This window comes from Perca fluviatilis, chromosome 8 (assembly GCF_010015445.1).
Source record: "Perca fluviatilis chromosome 8, GENO_Pfluv_1.0, whole genome shotgun sequence".
NCBI lineage: Eukaryota > Metazoa > Chordata > Actinopteri > Perciformes > Percidae > Perca > Perca fluviatilis.
In genome coordinates this window covers 22,430,355-22,452,660 of record NC_053119.1, presented here as the reverse complement: position 1 = coordinate 22,452,660, position 22,306 = coordinate 22,430,355, and the positions used below count along the sequence as shown (strand labels likewise).

The 22,306-nt window shown below is 40.1% G+C and overlaps 1 protein-coding gene across 3 annotated transcripts in view; it reads left to right on the top strand.

Moving 5' to 3' along the window:
• plxnb2b (plexin b2b) overlaps window positions 1-20,824 on the top strand; it is a 123,056-nt gene extending 102,232 nt beyond the window's left edge. For all 3 annotated transcript variants that reach the window (XM_039807941.1, XM_039807940.1, XM_039807942.1), the window contains 16 exons: window positions 23-159; window positions 2,317-2,417; window positions 2,788-3,017; window positions 4,726-4,907; window positions 6,866-6,932; window positions 7,155-7,301; window positions 8,500-8,656; window positions 9,520-9,620; window positions 12,251-12,335; window positions 12,759-12,910; window positions 13,171-13,331; window positions 14,986-15,133; window positions 15,338-15,402; window positions 15,528-15,603; window positions 16,722-16,796; window positions 17,359-20,824. In XM_039807941.1, the coding sequence (XP_039663875.1) occupies window positions 23-159; window positions 2,317-2,417; window positions 2,788-3,017; window positions 4,726-4,907; window positions 6,866-6,932; window positions 7,155-7,301; window positions 8,500-8,656; window positions 9,520-9,620; window positions 12,251-12,335; window positions 12,759-12,910; window positions 13,171-13,331; window positions 14,986-15,133; window positions 15,338-15,402; window positions 15,528-15,603; window positions 16,722-16,796; window positions 17,359-17,463 (1,989 nt within the window). In that variant the 3' untranslated portion in view covers window positions 17,464-20,824. The remainder of the gene's footprint in view (window positions 1-22; window positions 160-2,316; window positions 2,418-2,787; window positions 3,018-4,725; window positions 4,908-6,865; window positions 6,933-7,154; window positions 7,302-8,499; window positions 8,657-9,519; window positions 9,621-12,250; window positions 12,336-12,758; window positions 12,911-13,170; window positions 13,332-14,985; window positions 15,134-15,337; window positions 15,403-15,527; window positions 15,604-16,721; window positions 16,797-17,358) is intronic.
• The last annotated feature ends 1,482 nt before the right edge of the window (window positions 20,825-22,306 follow it).

Sequence of the window (22,306 nt, the reverse complement as noted above, 5' to 3'; positions counted from 1 at the left end):
CTCTCTTTGTGTTTATTCACAGATCAAGTTTGGGAAAGGGGAGTGGGTGGTGGACTCGGTACAGTACGAGAAGAAGAATGATTTATCACTCTACATCATCATCCCTGCTGTCATTGTGCCCATGTTGCTCATCATCGCTATCTCTGTCTACTGCTACAGGTAAGTGAAGTTATTTTAGGTTAACGTCACATATTGTACACTGTAAAAAAAATGTTTTAACTACTTCTAATTGTATTTTTAGATTAGAGAAGCTGTTGAAACCTCTTGACCTCACAGTTAAATATCACATAATACTAATTTTAGGCCTTTTTAACGGTTATTCTTTTACACTGTTTTTAAATACCTTCTTGCAAGAAAAGCAATTTTGGAGTTTGTTTAGCAAAAAACATCACTCAGGTAAAATTAAACTTACAAATCTGCAATATTTTATATATTTAATGCCAGTAGTTCCCAGGCCCAGCCTTTTTCCATGTGAACCCTTTATCCTTGTGTTTTGTCGAAATTGGCTTTACCCACTTATCCCACAGATCCCCTCTGCAATTCGTGTACAAATAATAACAATAATTGCAAAGATGCATTTTCTTTGAAATACTTTTCCTTTTCTTCTGGCCTTGTTAAAACCCAATATGTAAAAAAGTATTGAAGTGCCAAACACTGAGCTTGCACGTTTGTTGAAGGGGATGTTACTTATGTTCAGGGTCAATAGATGTCTGAGACGTGTAACTCCCAGTTTTACAACAAACTGTTATAAACTCAAATAACAGAACAGAAATACAAATAGACAAGTACAAACGTGTGAAAAGCTTATATGGGACGCTCCATTAACACTAGAAGTGCCGGAATTCCGTAACTACTAGAACTGCCGTGAGCGGTCATTTTGACCGCCAGATTCCAAAATCTATAATCTCTCATGATAAACCTAATTGCGATATTGTATTATGTATTGTGTTAGGATATCTTTAGAAAAACGTAATAACACCAAAATGTACATTTTAACGAGTTTAATTATACATTTGAGTAGTAATACGTGTTTCAATAATTCATATCATGGTATAGTAAACCGTAATTATTTCATACATTCATATCCCGAAAAATATTGTGTGGAAATTCATTCAACCTCAACTCATAACAGCCTAATAACAATTAAAAGTATCTTATTTGAACATTTAGCTATAACCTAACCTGGCACTGCCTCTGTTTTTGTGTCTGCTGTGGTGCACAGCGCTTCCCTTTTTTCCTCCATAAACTCCGCTCTCAGCTCCTCTGCCAGTTGCTGCATGAACTTCCTCCGGACAATTTCACAGCTGGTGCACTCCTTGGAGAGGATGTATACAATGATTCCAGCCAGCTTGAGGATGTATAAAGTTATATGAACACGTAGACAGCCACCGGCCCTCTACGTGTACCGCGCCTTTCACAGAGCAAGCGCCCGGTGTTTGCATTCTGATTCAGAACCGAGTCCATCCACGCCGTAGCCTACGTTACCGACTCTGGCTTTGCCTTCACCCCATCGGTGATGCCCACACTTGTTACTCGAGACCGCTAGTTACGTTTCTCTGACAGAGACTATGGTAGTTACTAAGCAACCAAGATGCATCTTCAACCGCGCGAAAGATTAAAAACAATACCGCGATTTTTTTCTTTGCCTTTTATGTAGTGTATGTAAAAACAGTTTTAAATTAAAATACAGACTCTTTTAGGAAAAGTCAGGCAGCAGCAGGATTGTGTTTTTTTATTCAGCAAAGTTAGTACACATATAAATTTCAAAACGGTCAAAATGACCGTCGTGGCCGTTCAAGTAGAAAACGTAAGGGACATTTATTAAAATATAATAACATAAGTAAATAACACATCAAAGAGACAATGAAGGAAAACAGTAAATATAAAAATACATAACATATTATAGAAACAACTAATAATAAGAAGCAAAAAAAAAAATACCTTCAAGGCCTATTTACAAAACACTATAGCTTATCCTCCTCATAAATACTGCGTTTAATTTGACCAGTTCAGGATATGCATCCTAGAGGTTCTCCAAAAAACACAGGCGATGATGGATCAGTTAAACTTTCTCACTTTGTGCTAAATATTCATAAAACGTATACATCAGGAACAACAAATCTGCAGTGACCGAGTCATACCGGCACTAACGGGGTATTTTTGTGAGACTCTGGCCAAGGTATTTACCAATTGTGCCAACTCAAACCAGAGTCTTGATCAGCAATTAGACTGGAAATTATTTCAGAAGATAAAAAACTTTCCTTTCCCAAACTTTGTTTTCATGACGCATGTGTTGTTTGTGTTTAATCTGTTCAGGAGAAAGAGTCAACAGGCAGAGAGGGAGTACGAGAAGGTAAAACATCAGCTTGAGAATCTGGAAGAGAGCGTACGGGATCGCTGCAAGAAAGAATTCACAGGTACAAACAGTGCAGCTGTGCAAAACCTCAGCAATATCGCTGATCACCCTCAAAGGATCAATGTTTCTAAGAAGCTATAAAGTAATGAAGCGCTTCATAGCTCTAAATTACATTTCTTTGATGTATTGTACTGCAGTGAATTAAATAAATTATCCTGCTTAACATCATGTTATCATCTATTACGAGGAGCAGTTTTGCAGTAACTGTAATAGAAAACAATCTTTCACAGCTGAAATTATTTTCCAGGCAAAGCTCTCCCTTCTCTGCCTCTCATAACATAATGTTCGACACAGAGGAGCAGTACAAAAATAAGAAAAGCTGCTTATCAAAAAGGAACGAACTTTTTTTTTTTATTGTTTTGATCTCGCAGACTTGATGATCGAGATGGAGGACCACACTAACGAACTGAGCGAGGGACGAATCCCATTCCTGGACTATAAAACCTACACCGACCGTGTCTTCTTCCTGCCCTCGAAAGACGGTGCCAATGATGTGATGATCACAGGAAAGCTCAACATCCCAGAAGCTCGACGGGCCACAGTGACTCAGGCGCTCAACCAGTTCTCCAACCTCCTGAACTCAAAGACCTTCCTCATTAATGTAATTATACTGCACATGAGTGAATCAGCTGTGGTCACAGACTGATACTATCTGCATACACAGAGTTTACAGCAGCGTTGGAAAGGTGTTGAACATTAGAGCTTCACAATGCGAGTGATCAGTTTTTGCATGCTTCTGAGTGAAATATCTATTAGATGAAATGTGGTGACATTTATGTCCCCCACAGGATAATTTGTAATAACTTTGATGATCCCCTAACATATAGCCATAATTAGGTTGAAACATTTGTTCAGTATTTTGGTTTATGACCAAATACCTGCAACACCATCAGCCTCAGCTGTACTTTGTGTTTAGTGCTAATTAGCCAATGCTAGCATACTAACACGCTTAACTAAATGGGGAACATTAATGTACAGTATGTCGAATTTAGTTTCCTAGGATGGCAAAGTCATGTCCCGCCCTACTCTGCCTCCGATTGGCTAGTACTCGTTGCCTTTGTTGGTTGGGTTGGTTAGGTTAAGGCATGGGAAGTGAGGTTGGTAAGGGTAAGAATACCAGGGTAAGCCAATCAGAGGCAGAGTAGAGTGGCTTATGCCTTTGTCATTCTAGGAAAAAAAATATTGCATACAGTACCCGCTAAACATCAGGATGTTAGCATTGTCATTGTGACTTTAGCATTTAGCTCAAAGCATTGCTGTGCCAGGACAACTAGCAGCTAGCATGGCTGTACACATTTTGTCTTGTTCTTTAAAATACATTGTTTTCTTGAAACATTTATCAATTTAAGTTTAACATACATTATAGCATACATTAAATAGATATAAAACATAAGGCTGACATGATTTAATTTTTTTATATTTTTAACAAACTTCTATCAGTTCATCAAGTTAGTAAAGCAACGTCAACATTGAACCACGTCCATGAGCATGTGCGGTGACATCTCTCTCATTTGGAGCTACTCAGAAATCTAAATACAGTTGTGACGTTTTCTTTGAATAAATTAAACTAGCCTTGTTCATCATAATGAAGAGGTATGCAGCAATATGGCTCTTTTATGTGCTGTAACAGTATTTGGACCACAATGGAGGTTTATGGCACAGAGCCTAGAGTTATATCAGGCTATGGCTATGCATGCAGGCAATCCTCCTAAAATGTAGCAGGATATATGCATTGTTGGTTTTGGTTTCTTAAGAGGATTTGCTAATAATAGTAAAAAGGTAAAATCATACCATCCCTTTCCTTAGTTACTAAGGGTAAACTTGTAATTACATCTATGATAGCTTTTAAAATCTGCCATAACCAAAGTCAATACACTGTAACGCCCTTCATCTCTATTATAAAGGCTCTCTTCATTTGATTTAAGGACTTTGTGATATCTTAGTTAGCAGAGTACAGTATTGGAAGTGAGAAGCAAAAAATATAGCAGAGAAGTGTGAAGATTCCTAATAGTCAAATATTGCTGGCACAGAAACAACCTCTGAGGTGTTAACTGTATATGTGTGGGCAATTTCTCTTCCAATGATTGCTATCTTTTCTTAGCTACAATATTTCACAAGGCAGAACTTAATTTACCTTGATAATTATTGTTTTCACAAGCATTAGGCTTTTGATTATTTAAAAGCATATTAGGTTGGATTTGCGTGCGTGTGTGTGCTTATGTGTGTGCTTGTGTGTGTGGGTTTCATGAGGATGATAATTTAGCTTGTCTTTTGCCTGTTTCTTTGTATGTGTGTTGGTGTGTTTGTAGTTTATCCGTACCCTGGAGCGCAGTCATGACTTCAACGCCAGGGCCAAGGTGTACTTTGCCTCCCTGCTGACCGTGGCTCTGCATGGGAAACTAGAATACTACACCGACATTATGAGAACACTGCTGCTGGAGCTGATGGAGGAATACGTCCACAGCAAGAACCCTAAACTCATGCTGCGCAGGTGAGTGAGGAGCAACTCGGTGCTGCTGCTCGTAGATACTGGTGCAGTCAGATACAATGCCAAAACAGTGGCATGTTTAATATCTAAGAAGTTCTGTGCTGCTGAGGATGGCAATGTAGGTCTTTTGGTCGGTCAACCACTTTGGTCCAGACTAAAATATGCCAAGAACTATTGGATGGATTGCCATGAAAGTTTTTACAGACAATCATGTTCCCTTCAGTATGAATCCTACTGATTTTAGTGATCCCAAACTTTTCATTAAGCGCAACCAGCAGGTTTAAGTAGCACTTATCTGATAAAATATCTCTACATCTACAGGTTAGATTGGCACTAAATCTTGTACAGACATTCATGTTAGCATGCTGACATTAGCATTTATTTCAAATAACCACTGTTCCCAAGTACAGCTATCAGGGATGCAGCAACTTTTGCCCTGAGATCATTAGATGTCATTATTTCTCAGCTCTGTAATCAGAAGCACTCCATATCTAAACCCTGGCAGTAGTATAATTAACCATTTGAGGAGGACTGGGATTCACTTCAAGAGACAGTGGACTGTTTCATTCTTTTGCCATATTTTCTGTTGAATTTTGCACTGACTACTGTAGTCCACTATCACGAGCCAGACTGCTGCTTGATCTATTCCAATCCTCCTCCTTCTGTTTCTCCTCCTCCTTCTGTTTCTCTTTCTGTTTTTTTTCCTCCAAGCACAAAATCCTGTGTGATTCTTCTTTTGCTGTTCCCCTTCATCTTCTTATCCTATAGCTCTTGACCAATAGGGAAGAGGCTAAGAATTTCTTCTTTTCCATACTGTTTTTGAATGCATAAGTCAAATTATATTGGCTGTCTGAAGGTTGTTTTATAGCATAATCCTGAACCATGATTATTTTTTTTTTAATGTGCATTTCTAATAAACAAATGGTATTTGTGTAATGTTTTATTATCCAGCTCTCTATCATAATCAGAACAGCTCTCATCAACTGAACTATAAATCACGTGCAGCTAACCTGACCCAAATTCTATTTTATTCTGTTTTACTAATAATTGCCCTTTTCGCCGATAGGAGAATTGTGACATTAGAACAATTAGATGTGCATCATTTAAAAAATATTTTTAAATAACATTGTGATTGGCATGACATTCTAATTTATTATCATAACAAAATAATTGGTATTTTAGGATCTTGCCAAATACGGTAAATGTTTTTCTCTGATATTGCATAAAATAAATTGCTCCTTGTTTTCTCTCTGGGCAACATCTCATAATTCCTGTGTAGTATTGGCGTCTGTAAACATTCAGCTGCCTAATTTGATCGAAGTAAATAGCCTTCAGAAAAGAATCTCCAATTTTAGCGTTCTTTGTTCTTCACCCTCTCCTCCAATGAAATTATCATGTCAAGGTCATATCATCCTCTGACAGCACCCACTTGTCTGACAGTACAGTCGCTCATCACTGCTAGGAGGGGGTTATGTGATCTGAACTGTCTGCTGTGCCTAGGCACGCTGTGACCGGCTGTTATGCAAGTACACATCTTAATTATCCCCCAATGGAGAGGCTCATTATGCTGATTAGGCCATTGTGCCAACACAAGCCCCCTTATATATGTATATAAGACATCTAATTAGGCATGCTAGCAGCCAACAACAGGCCCACCAGTGGATATGTGACATTAGAATGGGCTATCCGTCAAGTGACCACTGACATGATTTTTGAATTAAAACATCCTGTTACTGACAAGCTGTGCAGACATTTTCCCCTGTTGACATTTTGTAGATGCACAGGCTTAAGAAAGTAGTATTTCAACATTTTCATGACCTCACATAAGACAGTGTACAGCCAAATCTATTGTGGCTAAGTAGTGATTATTTCTCAGGGTTTCTTAGCTTATGGATTCAGAATTTTATTAATTGTATTCTTACAATGACATTAAAAACTGTCCATCTAATGTGTTTTTCCAGGTCAGAGACTGTGGTGGAGAGGATGCTGTGTAACTGGATGTCTATCTGCCTTTACCAGTTTTTGAAGGTAACATGAGTTTATGGTCACTTAAAATGTATGAAATGTAATATGTTAGCTAATCATTTCCTCGAGTCAAAGAGAGTCTTAACTTTCATTAGTGCTCTGTATTGATAATGTGCATTTATCGGTCTTCTAAACTGCTAATCACAACAATTACCTCCTTGACAACATCTGAGACAACTTCTAAATGGCTTGTGTGCGTGTGTGTTTTTCATGTGTGTGTATTAGGACTCTGCAGGCGAGCCCTTGTATAAACTGTTCCGAGCCATCAAGCACCAGATTGAGAAAGGGCCTGTTGACGCCAGAGTGAAGAAAGCCAAGTACACCCTCAACGACACGGGCCTGTTGGGCGACGATGTAGAGTACTCTGTCCTGGTAAGATGGGCAGACACACACACACTTGCACGCACAAAAACAAAAAGACCCCACACAAACACTCACACACATACAAACTCATAAACTCAGTGTCAGAAAAACTGCTCACACTGCTTTGAGATTGCATGGTGTTTTGTGCCTGATGAGCTACACAGTGTGATAACACACACACACACACACACACACACAGTGCTGTTACCATGGTAACCACCAACAACCCCCCCCAGGCGACTACCCGCTTTTGTGTGACATCCATTTTCAGTGTCAATGTTCTGGGCTCGAAAACAACACAGGCAACACATTCCAATATAGCAGTGAAATGCATGGCTCAGGTGAAAGTACTACAAGTCGGTACAAGTATAGAGTACAAGCCTCCTGCATTACCTCTCCTCGACCTTCCAGCCTGCACCTGCTCTGTATCAATTTGGGGAGCTTACGGAAGTCAGTAAAAGCCTGTGTGTCTCGCTTTGGTATCGTGTTTTAATAATGGAAGCTAATGTGAACACAGCTGTTTTCTGTTAAAGACAGCACAAATAAAAAGACCCATGGGTAATGGCGTTGTCGAGGACAATTACCAAATTAGCCTGAATTACACGTCTCCTGCCGTGATGGATCGCCTTCTGTGATTGAATTACAGAAGGAGGAAAAAAACGTGATGAGCTAGATTTCACAGGCAGACACAGTGTTTCCTATTGGTTTTAATTCACAGCGTGCTCTTCCTATTCACCTAAAATGCAGACAGCATTATGAGGTTGCTATCGCCTCCCCCCTGTTGGAATCTGTCAAATGGTCAGTTAGTTATTTCTGACAGAGTGACTGAATGGGGGAGGCAAGGTGGATCAGAGTTTGCTCCTGCTGAGCCTTGGTCATTAGATAGCCAAGATGACAGGAGTCCTTTCCAGGTGTCGCCACTGAAAGTGTGTGTGTGTGTGTGTACTTACATAAGCCTGGTTGTCATGACGACAACATCCAACAGAGGGACTCTCTGTGTGTGTGTGTGTGTGTGTGTGTGTGTGAGGGTGGGTGGGTGGTTGGGTGGCTGGGTGCTCTGGCCATGTTTGAGTATTTCTGCATATTTGTCAATTGTGTGCATAGGTGCATGTACTGTATATTGCACATGCTATATTCTCACGGTGTGTGTGTGTGTGTGTGTGTGTGTGTGTGTGTGTGTGTGTGTGTGTGTGTGTGTGTTTAACAGACCCTGCAAGTGCTGGTGCAGGGCGAGGGTCCAGATGTGACGCCCGTCAAGGTGCTGAGCTGTGACACCATCTCGCAGGTGAAAGAGAAGATCATAGAGCAGGTGTACAGGAACCTGCCATACTCCCAGCGGCCTAAGGTCGACAGTGTCACATTGGGTGAGTAAAGGGCCAGAGAGAGGAGGAAGAGCTGAAGCAGAAAACGTCTAATAATGATGAATAATGTAAGGTTTACAGGGAGTGGCGAGAATGTTAACATGGAGAAGCTACTGTATTTCAGTCCTGACTGAAATGCCTTTTTAATTAAATCACAATGCATTTGTCTAAATAGATAACTGATTATATATTTCATTCTATCCTAATTTAACAGATTATTTTGAAGGTGATTTCTGCTCTCTTTCTGTCTCTGTTTGTGGAATTTAAAAAAGCATCCACATAATGAAGAAAGCCTTCATCGTTAAACAAAGTTTTGCTCGCTACTGTAGTCAGAAACCTTGGGGACTGAGTTAAAAGGCAAAAGCTCTATAGACATTTTTCAACATCAAAGCCATTTTTTTTCCCACGCAGGCTGTAAATCTCATTCCTTTTATACATTTTAGATAAGCAGAGATCCGTCTTCTTTCATAGTGAATCAGAAAGATAACCCCCTTATATTTGGTGGTACTTCTAAATGAATCATGTGTCACAGATGGTGTTGAGCTCAGTCCGCAGTGGTGTCAGATTTTTCTAAATTTAAAATGTTGGGCTGCACAGTTTAGAAAGAGATTTAAATCATTGAAAAAATACTGATCTGTCACTTCTTCAGCCAAAATTAACTCAAGTGTGTAGGATGGATAGCGGGATTTATTTCAGACCACATTAATACGGAATACCCTCAGGGTAACAGTGACCCATGATTAAATAAATATATTGAAAAAGAAAGAACAAAAAACTTTGAAGTATGGTGACAATTTGCCAAACATGCAGACCCCTCCACCTAGCAGAGATAAATGATTGACTTTCTCTCCCTGCCTTCACCACAGAGTGGCGCCCAGGCTCAACAGGGCAGATTTTGTCAGATCTGGACTTAACTTCCCAGAAAGAGGGCAGGTGGAAGCGCATCAACACTTTGGCACACTATAACGTGAGTACTGACAACATTTTGATGAAACATATTTAAAAAAGGAGCCTTAAAATAGCAAGGGAATGTGAGGAGGCACAGGGGAAGTAAATAGCTGTATGTGGGCATGTGGATGTGAATTGGGTTGCCTATTTTCACGCCATTTCAATCAGAGGCTGAGTACATCTACTGAAATCTATGTATGCTGCACATTTACACATTGACTGACATCATATGATTCTTTGATACTCTTGTAGGTTAATTAACATAAAACGGCTAAATGCTTAACGTCTGTACAATTTACCGCCACTCAAATCCAATTTATTTTTTTATATATACAGTATATATAGCACTTTACACACAACACCGTTGATCCAAAGTGCTTTACAGAACACACACAGGAAAACTATACCAAAAGAAGGAAACAAACACAATAGAAGAGAAAAAAAACGAGTAATAATAAATGGTAACGATAATATTAATATTAGTAAAGACACAGGTCACACAGAAGCCGTGGTAACAGCACAGACCTTCAGGAGAATTACCTGAGCTGCTTAAGTTAGGCACAGTTAAAAGCTATCATTAGAGTTGTGTTTTAAAATGACTCTTGATAATCTTGATAGTGAGGGAGAATCTGATGGGAGGTGGAAGATAATTCCACAGTTGTGGGGCAGCGATAGAGAAAGTCCTGTCCTCATAACACTAAGTCCTGGATCTTGGGACAGACAGAAGTCTCTGGTCAGACAATGTGTGATATGAGGGAAGGAGTTCTTTAATGTAAGAGGGGGCGAAACTATTTAACACTTTAAAAACAAATATCAGGATTTTAAAATCAATTCTGTAGCTAACAGGCAGCCAGTGTAGGGTGGCAAGAATTGAAGTAATGTGCTCTCTTTTTTGTGACCTTGTCAAGACTCTTGCTGCTGCATTTTGAACTATTTTGAGACAGGATAAACAAGACAAGAAAATATAGTGAGTTGCAATAATCAAGGTGGGAGGATATGAAGGCATGGATGTCTTTCTACAGGTCAGAAATACATAGAATTGATCTGAGTTTGGATGATATTTGCATAAAGCTTAATTAAGGTTTGATTTGTTCGTCAAACTTCAATCCTGAATCGAATACGTCTCCTAGAGCTTTGGACGGAGTATGGAACCTTGGGGGAAGCCATAGGACATGGGGGCAGGAGAAAAAGATGAATTGCTAATGGAGACACTTAAAGATCCATGGACATTAATGAAGAAAAACATTTTAAAGCAGATCCAGAGACCCCCCACCCATTGGTTTAATCTGTGAATGAGCATAGTATGATCTATGGGGTCAAAGGCTGCAGTAAGATCTAGGAGCAAGAGGACGGAGCAGTTACCTGAGTCAGCAGCCAGAAGGAGGTCATTAGTGATTCTCAGTAATGTAGATTCTGTACTGTGAAGAGCTCTGAAACCAGATTAGAATTTTTCATCAATGCAGTTTTGAGCCACGTAGGGCATTTGGTTATAAAGTACTTTTTTGTAATTGAGGACTGAGAGATCTGGATTCAGTTTTTTTGAGAGTGGCTGGACTACTACATGTTTGAAAAGATTGGGGAACATAGCTGGTTTCCAGGGAGCTATTTATAATTGAAAGACTGCAATCAATGTGCAGACATTGGTGTTTTTTTTTTTCTGACTTGCATGATGATAACATGCCAACAATCTGGCAGTATACTGTGCACTTGCTTTTTGGGAAAAATAAATTCCCTGGGTGCCCTGGTGATGTTCTGTAGGCATCGTTCCCCCTTATTTCTTGTCAGCTCTAAAAGGAATAGTTTCACATTTTGCCAATTATTCTCATTTGCTTTCTTGCTGAGAGTTAGGTGAGAAGATTGAAGCCACTTTCGTTAAATTAGAAGCTGCAGCTGGTTAGTTAGCTTAGCACAAAGACTGGAAACGAGGAAACTGCTAGCCTGGCTCTTAATTAATGAGCTTCAGAGGTGCTGGTAGGCATATAATGTTACAGTTGGAAAGAACCGGACTAGCTGTTATCCCATTTCCAGTCTTTTTGCCAAGCTGAGTGGCAAACCTGTGTGTCCATAAATTAAACATACAAGAAAGCACGAATAGCCTTTTTCCTTTACTGTTTGCCTTCGTCTGCCTAGAAACATGCCTATAATTTTCAATTCCTCACTCCCAGCCAGTTAAAATTGACTGGACTTGGTTTGCTCTTGTCAGCTCTCAATGGCGACAGAAGGCCACTAAATCTTCTTGGCACTGTATTGATCCTCGGAAAATAAAGGTCACTCGCAAATATCCCCTACTTGTCCTGCTTTTGGGTACTCCTCTTCCTATTTCATCCTACCTGCTGATGTGTCACAGTTGTTGACACTCACAGAGGACAGCCCTGCAGCCATCGATTCATTGTTTGTGTCAGAAAACTGCTAATCACAGTATTTGTAGGTTTAATAATGGGTTGACGCCAAAGAAAATGGCCTGTAAATACTCCAATAAAGACCCACTGTTGCTGTCCACTCAATCGCATTGATTATGAATTAGTTCTGGGGCACTAAAAGAGACTGCTGACCTCAGTCACAGTACCTATTAAATTCAAATTGTGTGTGAAGTAAGTGTGTATTGTTGTGTGTTTTCTGTCTCACAAAAGGCTGTTATGTGCATTCCAGGTGCGAGATAACGCCACATTAGTCTTGTCAAGCGTGCTTCACATTCAGCAGAACTATGACCAGAACCAGGAAAACCATGAAGAGCGTACGTGTAATTATCTTAATGAACTCATACTGTACACAAAAATACACACTTGTTGAAACGAGCACAGATCAGGTGTGAACTTAAGACTACAATGCTTTCCTTTGTTTCTTTTCCTCAGGGCTTTTGTCAACATCTCCGCTCTCATTTAACATGCTAATACGTGTTGTTTTATGTATAGCACACTTGGAGATTATGCTGAAATAATATGCACTTTTATCTTCTGCCTTTTTAATGTGCATTTTGCATTTCAGAGTAATTTATTGTTTAGCATTTCTACTTGGATATTCTCTCTGCATCCAAATTCAGTTGACAAACACCCTCCATTTCATCATGTGACTATGTTCTGTGAGAGTGTGCATGAATAAATAAGGAGCAGAATTATTTGAAGAAAGTTTTAAAGTTTGTTTTTTTCCCCCTTGATAGGGAATGCTCTGTTGGAAGATGACAAGGTGTTTCACTTGGTGAGGCCGGCAGACGAACTGGATGAGATGAAATCTAAACGAGGAAGCATAAAGGACAAGTCGATGACCAAAGCCATTACAGAGATCTATTTAACAAGACTCCTTTCTGTCAAGGTACAAAGACTGACTCATTTACTCAATCAGACGTTTGTTAAGTAGTTACCTAATTCTCTGAGCCTGGCAAATAGCATTATTTTTGCAATACTGGGAATGTTTTTCAGTTAAAAAGCCAATTTAAATGATGGCTTCTGGGTACGGATAGGGCTTAAATACTAGCCTGAATATCTACACTCACATTGCGTGCAAATGCTATGTCTCAGGGCTATGATATGTCTGGCTCTGCCCTGTCTCACATTATTTGTGGCCCCTTTCAGGGAACACTGCAGCAGTTTGTGGATGACTTCTTCCGCAGCGTGCTGTGCTCTGGGGCAGTGGTGCCACCGGCTGTCAAATATTTCTTTGACTTCCTGGATGAGCAGGCGCTGAAACACAACAATGTGGATGAGGAGACCATCCATATCTGGAAGACTAATAGGTACGAGTACTGCACACCTGCTTTTTTTTGGTGGAACTGCTAACAACTCATCTGCTTTTTTGTAAAGGGTCTCAAACCAAAAAGGTTGGGCATATTGTATTTATAAGCTTATCAAATATTTGCTAATGTAAAATCTTAATCTGAAAAGTAACTAGTAACTATATCTGTCAAATTAATGTAGTGGAGTAAAATGTACAATATTTCCCTCTGAAATGTAGTGGAGTAGAAGTATGAAGTTGTTTCAATTATATTTTTTTTATCCAGCACCCATCCTATTGGGCACGGGGATGTGTGTGTTGGCTTTTATTGATATTTCGAAAATAGAACAAAAAGTACAACTACCTAGAATTTGTACTAAGTGCTAAACTAAAATCTCCACTAGCAAACACACACACACACACACACACACACACACACACACACACACACACACACACACACACACACACACACACACAAACACACACACTGTCTAAATCTGAGCAACACCACATATCCCGCTGCCTGAGATACAGTAACTCTCCAAGAAATCAAACTTACTTATCTAAGAAACAGCTGAATACAAATGCACAATTTCAGCTCACTTAGTTTGCATTTGCAATCCCCATGCTCCCATGTGACATTTAAGTGCATAAATTAGTGTCACGCTGGCTAAGGCTCAAGCATACAAGACGACGTGTTGCATGTAGATGCTAGTGATTGACGTAAGGCTGGCAAGAGAGCACCCACAAAAGGACAGGAGATGAGCGATTTAATTACTTACTACACTCCACACCACATTCTGCATCCACCCGTTCTGTTTATCAAATCAACTGAGGGCCATGTATTAAATATGAATGTGTGTATGAGGCACAACAACAAACAAACATGGTAATTATGTCCCAAGCTAATTTAATTCTGTGATTATAGCAACATTGCTATTTTTATGCTTCTATTGTGTTCTCTCTGCAGCTTTCCCCCGGAGATATTACTAAACCAGTATGAGTTTTACACGGTGTGCGCTTCATGTCTCAGATGGCGAGGCATTCGCACCGATCAGGGATAGCTTTTTGGAAACTACAGTATTTTGGGCGTTCTTTTGAATTCACAAGCTGACATGAGGTTGGAAAGAAGCGTATAGAGCGCGCATGTTCCTGTTCAGAAGGAAAAGTAGTGCGCGTTCTCGAGCATTTCATTATGAAGTCGGTGCTTTAGGTTGTTAAGATGCACGAGAACTTGAAAGGTCAAGTCAAGTTTTGGTGTTACTTTAGCATTTCTAATCATCTTTGTTAGAAAAGACAAGCATGATTGACTGTTGCTCAGCGTATCGCTTTTGTTATTTCAATTTCTCCTGAGGTTACATTTTTCATTTCATTTTCATTTAACAGCAATGATTCTCAGGGAGGTCAGTATCATATGAAATAGTAATATAAACTGACAATCGAGGTTATTGTTCTGAATAAACTGACACCTACAAGAAAGGCTTTTCTCCATCCCTGTTATCTTGTACTGCACTCAATTGCACCTCAGGCAAGTGCTCTCACATGAAATGCCTCTCTGACTCAAATTAATTCATGGATGTAATGTGGTTGATGAGATTTTCCCCAATTCTGGAGCAATAATAATAACAACCGGGATAATGCACCGATTTCTTGTCCTTTTTCCCCCCGCACAGCCTTCCTCTGCGGTTCTGGGTGAACATCCTCAAGAATCCCCACTTCACATTTGACGTCCACGTGTCTGAAGTGGTGGACGCCTCGCTCTCTGTCATCGCCCAGACCTTCATGGATGCCTGTACCAAGAGCGAGCACAAACTCAGCCGGGTGAGTGGAAACAGGAAGGAGGAGGAAGAGAAAAGTGGGGAGGATGTGAGGTGAAAGAGCAAGAGGGAAGATGGGAAAACAGATAGAGAAGATGAGAACAAAGTGGATTACATGAGAAGTAAAAGGGAGGACAAGAGGAATGTCAAATGTTAATCAATCTAAAGTGCCATTGTTTTCCCTGTTGTGTCCAATTGTATTCTATAGGACTCTCCAAGTAACAAACTACTCTATGCAAAGGAGATCTCCACCTATAAGAAGATGGTGGACGAGTAAGTCCTATCAGCACCTTACAATATTGTTTCGATCTGTTGTTTTCATGTCAGTTAAAAGCTTATTTTAAAAGATTTGTCAATAACAATTATAATGGTGTGTGTGTGTGTGTGTGTGTGTTTAGTTACTACAAGGGCATCAGGCAGATGGTTCCCGTCAGTGATCAGGACATGAACACTCATCTGGCAGAAGTGTCACGGGTGAGAAACACTGCTGTCATTTTCTGTGCCACTAGATGACTCTGCTATAGTTATAATCCTTAACATTTCAGTCCTTGTTGATTAGGCGACAGCTGTGGTTACCCTGGTAACAGCAAGTGAGGTTTAACTGTAGACTGTAAAGGGTTTAATACTACAGCAACACTCCTTCAGCAGCTACTTGGAACAGAAAAAAGCAGAAAAGCACCTGGGTATCTGTTTACAGTGCATCCATACAAAGTCATGTGGTTTTTATGGGGAAGTCCATCAATAATCTTCCATCTTGCCATGAGCAACTGTGATCTGATTTCAGATAAGTAGTTTCCTACACATAAACAAGAGCACAGTAAGAGGAGTTGGTTACCTTGATGTGGAGGTGTGCAGCTTAGTGTCTGCAACTCTTTATGTAACAGCTCATTAAATGTGTTTGCACCCACCTGTTTTCATGCACATTTTTAATTTGCATATAAAAAACCTGAGTAGAAACACAGAAATTTCAGAAAAAAACCAAAATATTGCAAAAAAGGTTTTCATGCTTGGCTGAGGCCTACTGAAGAATTAACTCCACCTACAGTTTCTCTTAATTAACCAGCTCCTAATAGTCTGTAGTAATAGTAACAATATTGGATGGAAATGCAGATTAATTTGCATGTTCTTTTGCAGATTGTCATGGAAATTTGGTCTAAATTTGGAAACTCCAGTTGCATGCTTTTAATGTGAACTAGCTGTAGTTGGCAATTCAGAGTACTTCAGAGTAGTTCGGTTTGCATGAGCAGTAACTTAATACGGTTCTTATACAGATGTAGGAGTCTGAACAGTTAACAGTGAGGCTAATGTAAATGAGATAAAATGAGGTAGTTTCCTGTGAATCCCTCATGCATAGGTAGACTATTAGTTTTTGATGAGATTTTTGGGATTATAACTGATAACTGATTGTTAATAATAATAATAATAGCATGCCTCTTTGCAAAGGTTAGTTTGTTTTCTTGTACATTGCCTCTATAGTAGTAGTTCTTTGTTTTAAAACCTGGAAACAAGTATTGTATGCTCATTAAACTCTGCAGTTTATGGTTTTGTTACTTTTTCTCTTTAACCTTTAAATTGTCATTTATGTTCTCCAGTCTCACACAGACAAACTGAACACACAAGTTGCTCTCCATCAGCTTTACCAGTATGCCAGCAAATACTATGATGGGGTAAGAGGCCCTTCTCTTTCCTATCACACCCAAAGGAGGCTATTCCACTGAATGCACTACTGCCCACTATATTATTGCTTTTTTCTCTCTCTCTTCACTCTTGATATGCCAGAAGAGTGATTGTATGAAATTTTAATTGAAAGCATTTCTGTGGGATGTGAATTGGAAAATTGCTCTGGGAATTGATTTTTAAGCGTCCATTGTGCATTGCCACTTGAGGTCACGAAAAGGGGATAAACAAAACCTAATGAACAAGTTGGATAAACAAATGGGGCTGTCAGTCTCCCCTAAGTGTGGCTTGCAAACAATAACAGCTTATATGACGTGACTGTTGATGTCAAATAACACCATCCTCTCCTCCCACTCTCCGCCCTTTTTCTTCCTCTTTGTCCTGTGCTCATTCTCTCTCCATCTTCCCCGTCCTTGTTTCTTTGCTTCTCCGACATTCCTCTTTTGCCCTCCACTGCCCAATTATTCCTCCTCTTCCTCTTTGCTTATCATTTCCGACTTCTCCCTCATTCTCCTCTAATTCTGTTCTTTTCTCCTTCCATACCTTTTTCAGATCATCGCATCCCTAGAGGAGGACCCAGCTGCCCAGAGTAAACAGCTGACCCTGCGGCTCCAGCAGATAGCAGCCGCCCTGGAAAACAAAGTGACTGATCTCTAACCCACCAAGTGGAGGGAGGGAGGGAGTAAGGGGAATGGTAGGATACCGCCAGTGACTGCAGGGGCTTATTTCTTCTTTTAGAGAATAAAACATGGAAATAAGGAAAGGTGATAAGGGACTCATATTGTACAACTTGGCCTTGGGACAATTTTCTGTGCTGTGGAGTAACAGGGACTAATTAAATGCAGATAGAGAGCAAAAAAGGGAAGAGAATGATGGGTTACACTGTCATTGGTACGCCTTAAAGCTCACTTGCCGAACCTTAAAGGTCTGCGCGCTCACTCTTGCTTCACTGAATATTGCTCCCACAATGCAGTGCGGTAGACCTCTCACTGAGAATTAAGCCCCTCCGTGGAGCACTGGCACAGGTGATAATCAGATGTTCAATTTCTTTCTGTGTAGAAAAGGTTTTAAGAATTGTATTATATATTTTTTTTATTGTGCAGTCTTTATGCGGAAAGCTTTATAAGGAAAAAAATTATCTTTTTAAATGGATCACCTTGTGGTGCGGATAGTGTTTTTATTAGCCTGTGTGTGCGTAGATGTCTGTGTGAAGTACAACATGTGAACAAGAGTGTGCATTGCTAGATTTGAGTGTGTGTGATTGTGTGGGAATGTGTGTGCACACACAGGATGCCTACTGTCAGGCGTGAGGGCGAAGGGACGCCTGCTTTCTGTCATTTTATTCCCCCATACCCAGTGACACACTGGAGCCTGCGCTCTCACCGAGCTCACCAAAGGGTCCTCATAAGGACGCTGGTTAGCAATTTACAGGCTCATATGACTGACAGGTCACCAGTAGTTTCAGAAATGTTTGAGTTAAATTATTTGCTTTTGACTCAGATTTGCTTCAAGCTGGATTGCCATTTGTGCTTGTGGAAATCGATAATAGCCCAGTCTGTCTCCCTTTATTGTACAGTGCCATGATACATTCCACTTCAACTAAAGCACAGAAGGACATTTCAAAAGTGTTTTACGACATTTCAGTTATTGACTGTTTCTAAATATTTTTCTTTGGCATAAAACCTCCTTTTTTTTTTTTTTAAGTGTCAGCAAAAAGCAACTTTATTCTGCTATGGAGCCATGCCACTCATATTAGCCCTGCAATAATGACAGAATACTATGAGCCACAATTGACAGTTACATTAGCTCACTAAATGTATTCAAATACAGTAGCAATTCAGCAATATGTTAGAGAAATTTCCAAATTGATTCATGCATTGTTCAGCGTGATTTATGGTTCTGCGGAGGCTCCACACAGAGCTTTCGCCGTAGCCTACGTAAGTGGCCTGAAGTTTATACTTGTGCGTTAGTGTGTGCGTCGATCTCTTTAAGAGAATAGCAGGGCCGACATGTGTAGGTGCATGGGGAGCGTGTGGTAGAGTGAGTGAGCGAGTACCAGCTATAGAGTCATAGTGAGAGAAACAAAGTGTCTCCCCTTGTGCTTTCTGACCACGTGGGAAATCTGTAGCAGGAAAAGTTAATCCTCTCCTTGATTTCATTTTGTTTATGGAGAAGGAGAACCCGGAAATGAGTCGGGGGAAATGCAACGCTACCAAGCCACGGCCAAGCGACGTGTGTCGCTGCAACGTGTATGGTTACGTTTTTCGAGAGGTGTATGCAGGCTAAGGCTTCGGGTCTGGCGTAGGGTCCATATTTCCACATACTTACATACGTAGCCACGGCAAAGATTTAATGCAGAAGCATAAATCACGCTTTAGTGTTCATGATTTTTAGTGCCATTTGTTATTACTCTTGCAATGTTCCAAATAGTCATCAAGCAATCTGCCTCTAAAGCTATGAAATAGCCTGTTGCTGATTTTAATTACCTGTTAGAGATGCAGTTGGTAATTAAATGGTATGTTTTGAACAGATTACTGTGGTTTTAGCCTTTGTGTGATGTTTGGGAGGTCAGGTTCAATCATGTACATAAGTGTTATAGTAACTGAGATGTTGATATGTCCGTGTCAGAGCCGAGGTGTCGACGGGGTAGGAATGAGGGTTTAATATTTTTTGGGCCGTTAAACGCCACCACACTTCATCCCTAAATTGTTGGTTTTGCTGATTGTACTTCCTGTATCTGATCATGGACGTGTATAGTTGACAGAGCATAACGGGCTCCAGAGACCCCAGAATGTTAACGATTCCTGCCTTGGCTAGAGAGAGGTTTGCACAGACCTCGAGCCTGCCTGCCTGCCTGCTGTCTCAGCATGGCACCTTGGCATCTCGACCAACAGCACTTGGCACTGCCCACTCAGCGCAGTGCAGAGTGGCACTCTGTATAATGGAATCAGCAGGAGAGGCTTTTGATCTTAATTGCATGCCGACTGCAGACTCCATCCTCGTCTCCGCTGTTGTTTACTGCTGACTCCTGTCTCACTGACAGAGTTGATGCAAGAAGCTTCTTTCAGAGCCTTTCTTTAACCAAAAATGTGCCTTATTAAATAGGATGATACATATATATTGTTTCTAAATTATTCTATTGGTAACCTAGGTGATTATAATGACGATAGTGCTATAGACACAGCAATGTATTTGGACTTGTGATATTATGTGTGCTGTCTAAAACGCTAGATGCCCTGCTGCAGCCATGTGCGTGCCAATAGGCTGAAGACATTTCAGTATGATTTCTTTTATGGTTGCAGTTTTGATGTGTGCATTTCCTTTGGGTGTCTGTGGCGTGTGCTTAGTAGGATTTTGGTGGCTAAGGCAAAAGGCCAAAATGAATAAATGTAAAACAATGTGGCCAATGTGATTTGGGTTTCCCTTGAAAATGTCTGGCATTTCTAAATTAGTCTGAAATCAAAAGGGTGTCCTTATGTAGATTGAATATAGCGCAAAATTGTTCCAACGGTGTTTTTTTTTTTTTTTTTGCCCTGTGTTTCTAAGCTGTTCAACAGTGTGTACGATAAATGACTATCTATACTCGACAAATGACTTTTCTTACTGCTGTGCAGTTATTTTTATTTCTTGTTTCCTATACCATATAAATCTTTGTAAAACATGTTGAAATACTGTATTCTAACTGTATAATCCTATGCATTGAGTCCTGGTACAAAAAAAACAAAAGAGAAAAAAAGCTGTTTGTGCAGTTGTCGAGACTTTTTTCCATTTTGAAACTTGTGAATGTGCTGTAATGATAAAAGAAACTAGGACACTCCATTTTCAGTGCAGGACCATTAATGGAAGCCAACGTTTTCCTCCCCATCCAAGGCAGCTCAGAAGATTCTCGATCTTGTACCTGATCTGGTTGTACTGGATGAACTTCATTTTACAAAGGTTGTGTGTGGACGGAGTAGTTACCCACAGATTTCATCATACACTCCTCCGTGAATAAACTCAGAGACATATACGCCCTTCATATCTGCTGTGTTTCTTTCACTTTTAGAATATTGATTTGCTTCAATTGAACACTCACCTCTCATGCATATTGCATGAGTTACAAATCACCTTGTCACAGTTAGCCAGTTTCTTGTTAAAGTGAACTGGATCCTTGCTTTAAGTCTTTGGTATTTATGCAGCTCATTACATTGCCCTTAGAGTCACTGAAGAGCTTACACACAGGCAGGAGTAATTGGGGGATTTATGAAAATTATCTCTTATTCAAACCAACCAATCACTTTATGAAAGAGAGGGCCATATGCTTGAACATGACAGTTTTCATCAGATAGACATGCATATTATGACCCCAGACTACTTTCTTGATAGCATCAGTGTTCATATGCAGCATACCCTATGATGATGATGACTGATGCCTTTTTCCCCAAATGCCACATCAGGTTCCTGTCACACGGCTCAGAATACAGACTAGAAGCAAAGGTCTGGCTTCATGAAACAAGTTGATAATGTAAATAGCCGCCCTGCATCTCTGTCGTCGGCAGTGAAGGTTGGAAAATTGCTGCGAAAACATTAATTAAGTACTGACAGCTAAAAATGAAATTGGAGATAAGAAAGATGAAAGGCAAAATTGCCTCATCTGACTGCTTAACAAACCTCGACGCAGGGGTGGGGATATCAAAGACAGACCAGAGGCCTGCACAGGCCATCCTCTAACTGAGCAGATCATTGATGCAGCAACAGATGAACAACTTCAAGGGCTGCTGCCAAAGCAAGAGTGATTACACTTGATTATCGCAAGCACTGCATCTTGTCCACCATCCTTGATCGCTGGTGTGAAAAAGGCAAAGGCAATACTGTACTTTATATTTCTATTAAGACATGTAGCTTACATCATTTTGGGAGTCAACATTGTTTGGCGTGCACTGCACTTGTGATGCGATTTCTAAATGACCATGCCCTTGAAAGTCTAGAAATCAATGACACTGCACACTGAAAATAATGATTTTAAGTCTTTGCAGGGTTTCTTACAAGAAATTGGGTTAAAATCTGCATGTCTGTTCTCCTTCCCAGGATGCTTTGCACACAGCAGCCAGCCTCTCCTTCAGAAGGAGAAGGTTGTGTTTGCCAACAGGTTGCGTTTCACTTCCACATGTTTCAAACCTTCTAATGAGATTTGGCTTGGATTTCCTCCACCTTAGGGGAAAGAGGAGGAGGAGGAGGACTTGGTGAAAATAAAAACAATGATTGTGTGGTGTCATTTTAAACAGTTGTTCTGATGAATAATTTAAAACCTAACAACTGATTCTCAAGCTCGCTAAGCTCAGTAATAACCCTGGAGCAAATTCAAATATCCTGTTAGTTTAGCTTGTATTTTTAACAAACTTGAAACTACATGATTTGGGAGTGGTTTAAATTGAAAGCGCTTTAAAGAGAAACCCAGGATATATCAGCTGACAGTTAAATCAGCTGTGGTCTGAGTTTAATTGGCTGAGAGGAGTAGGCT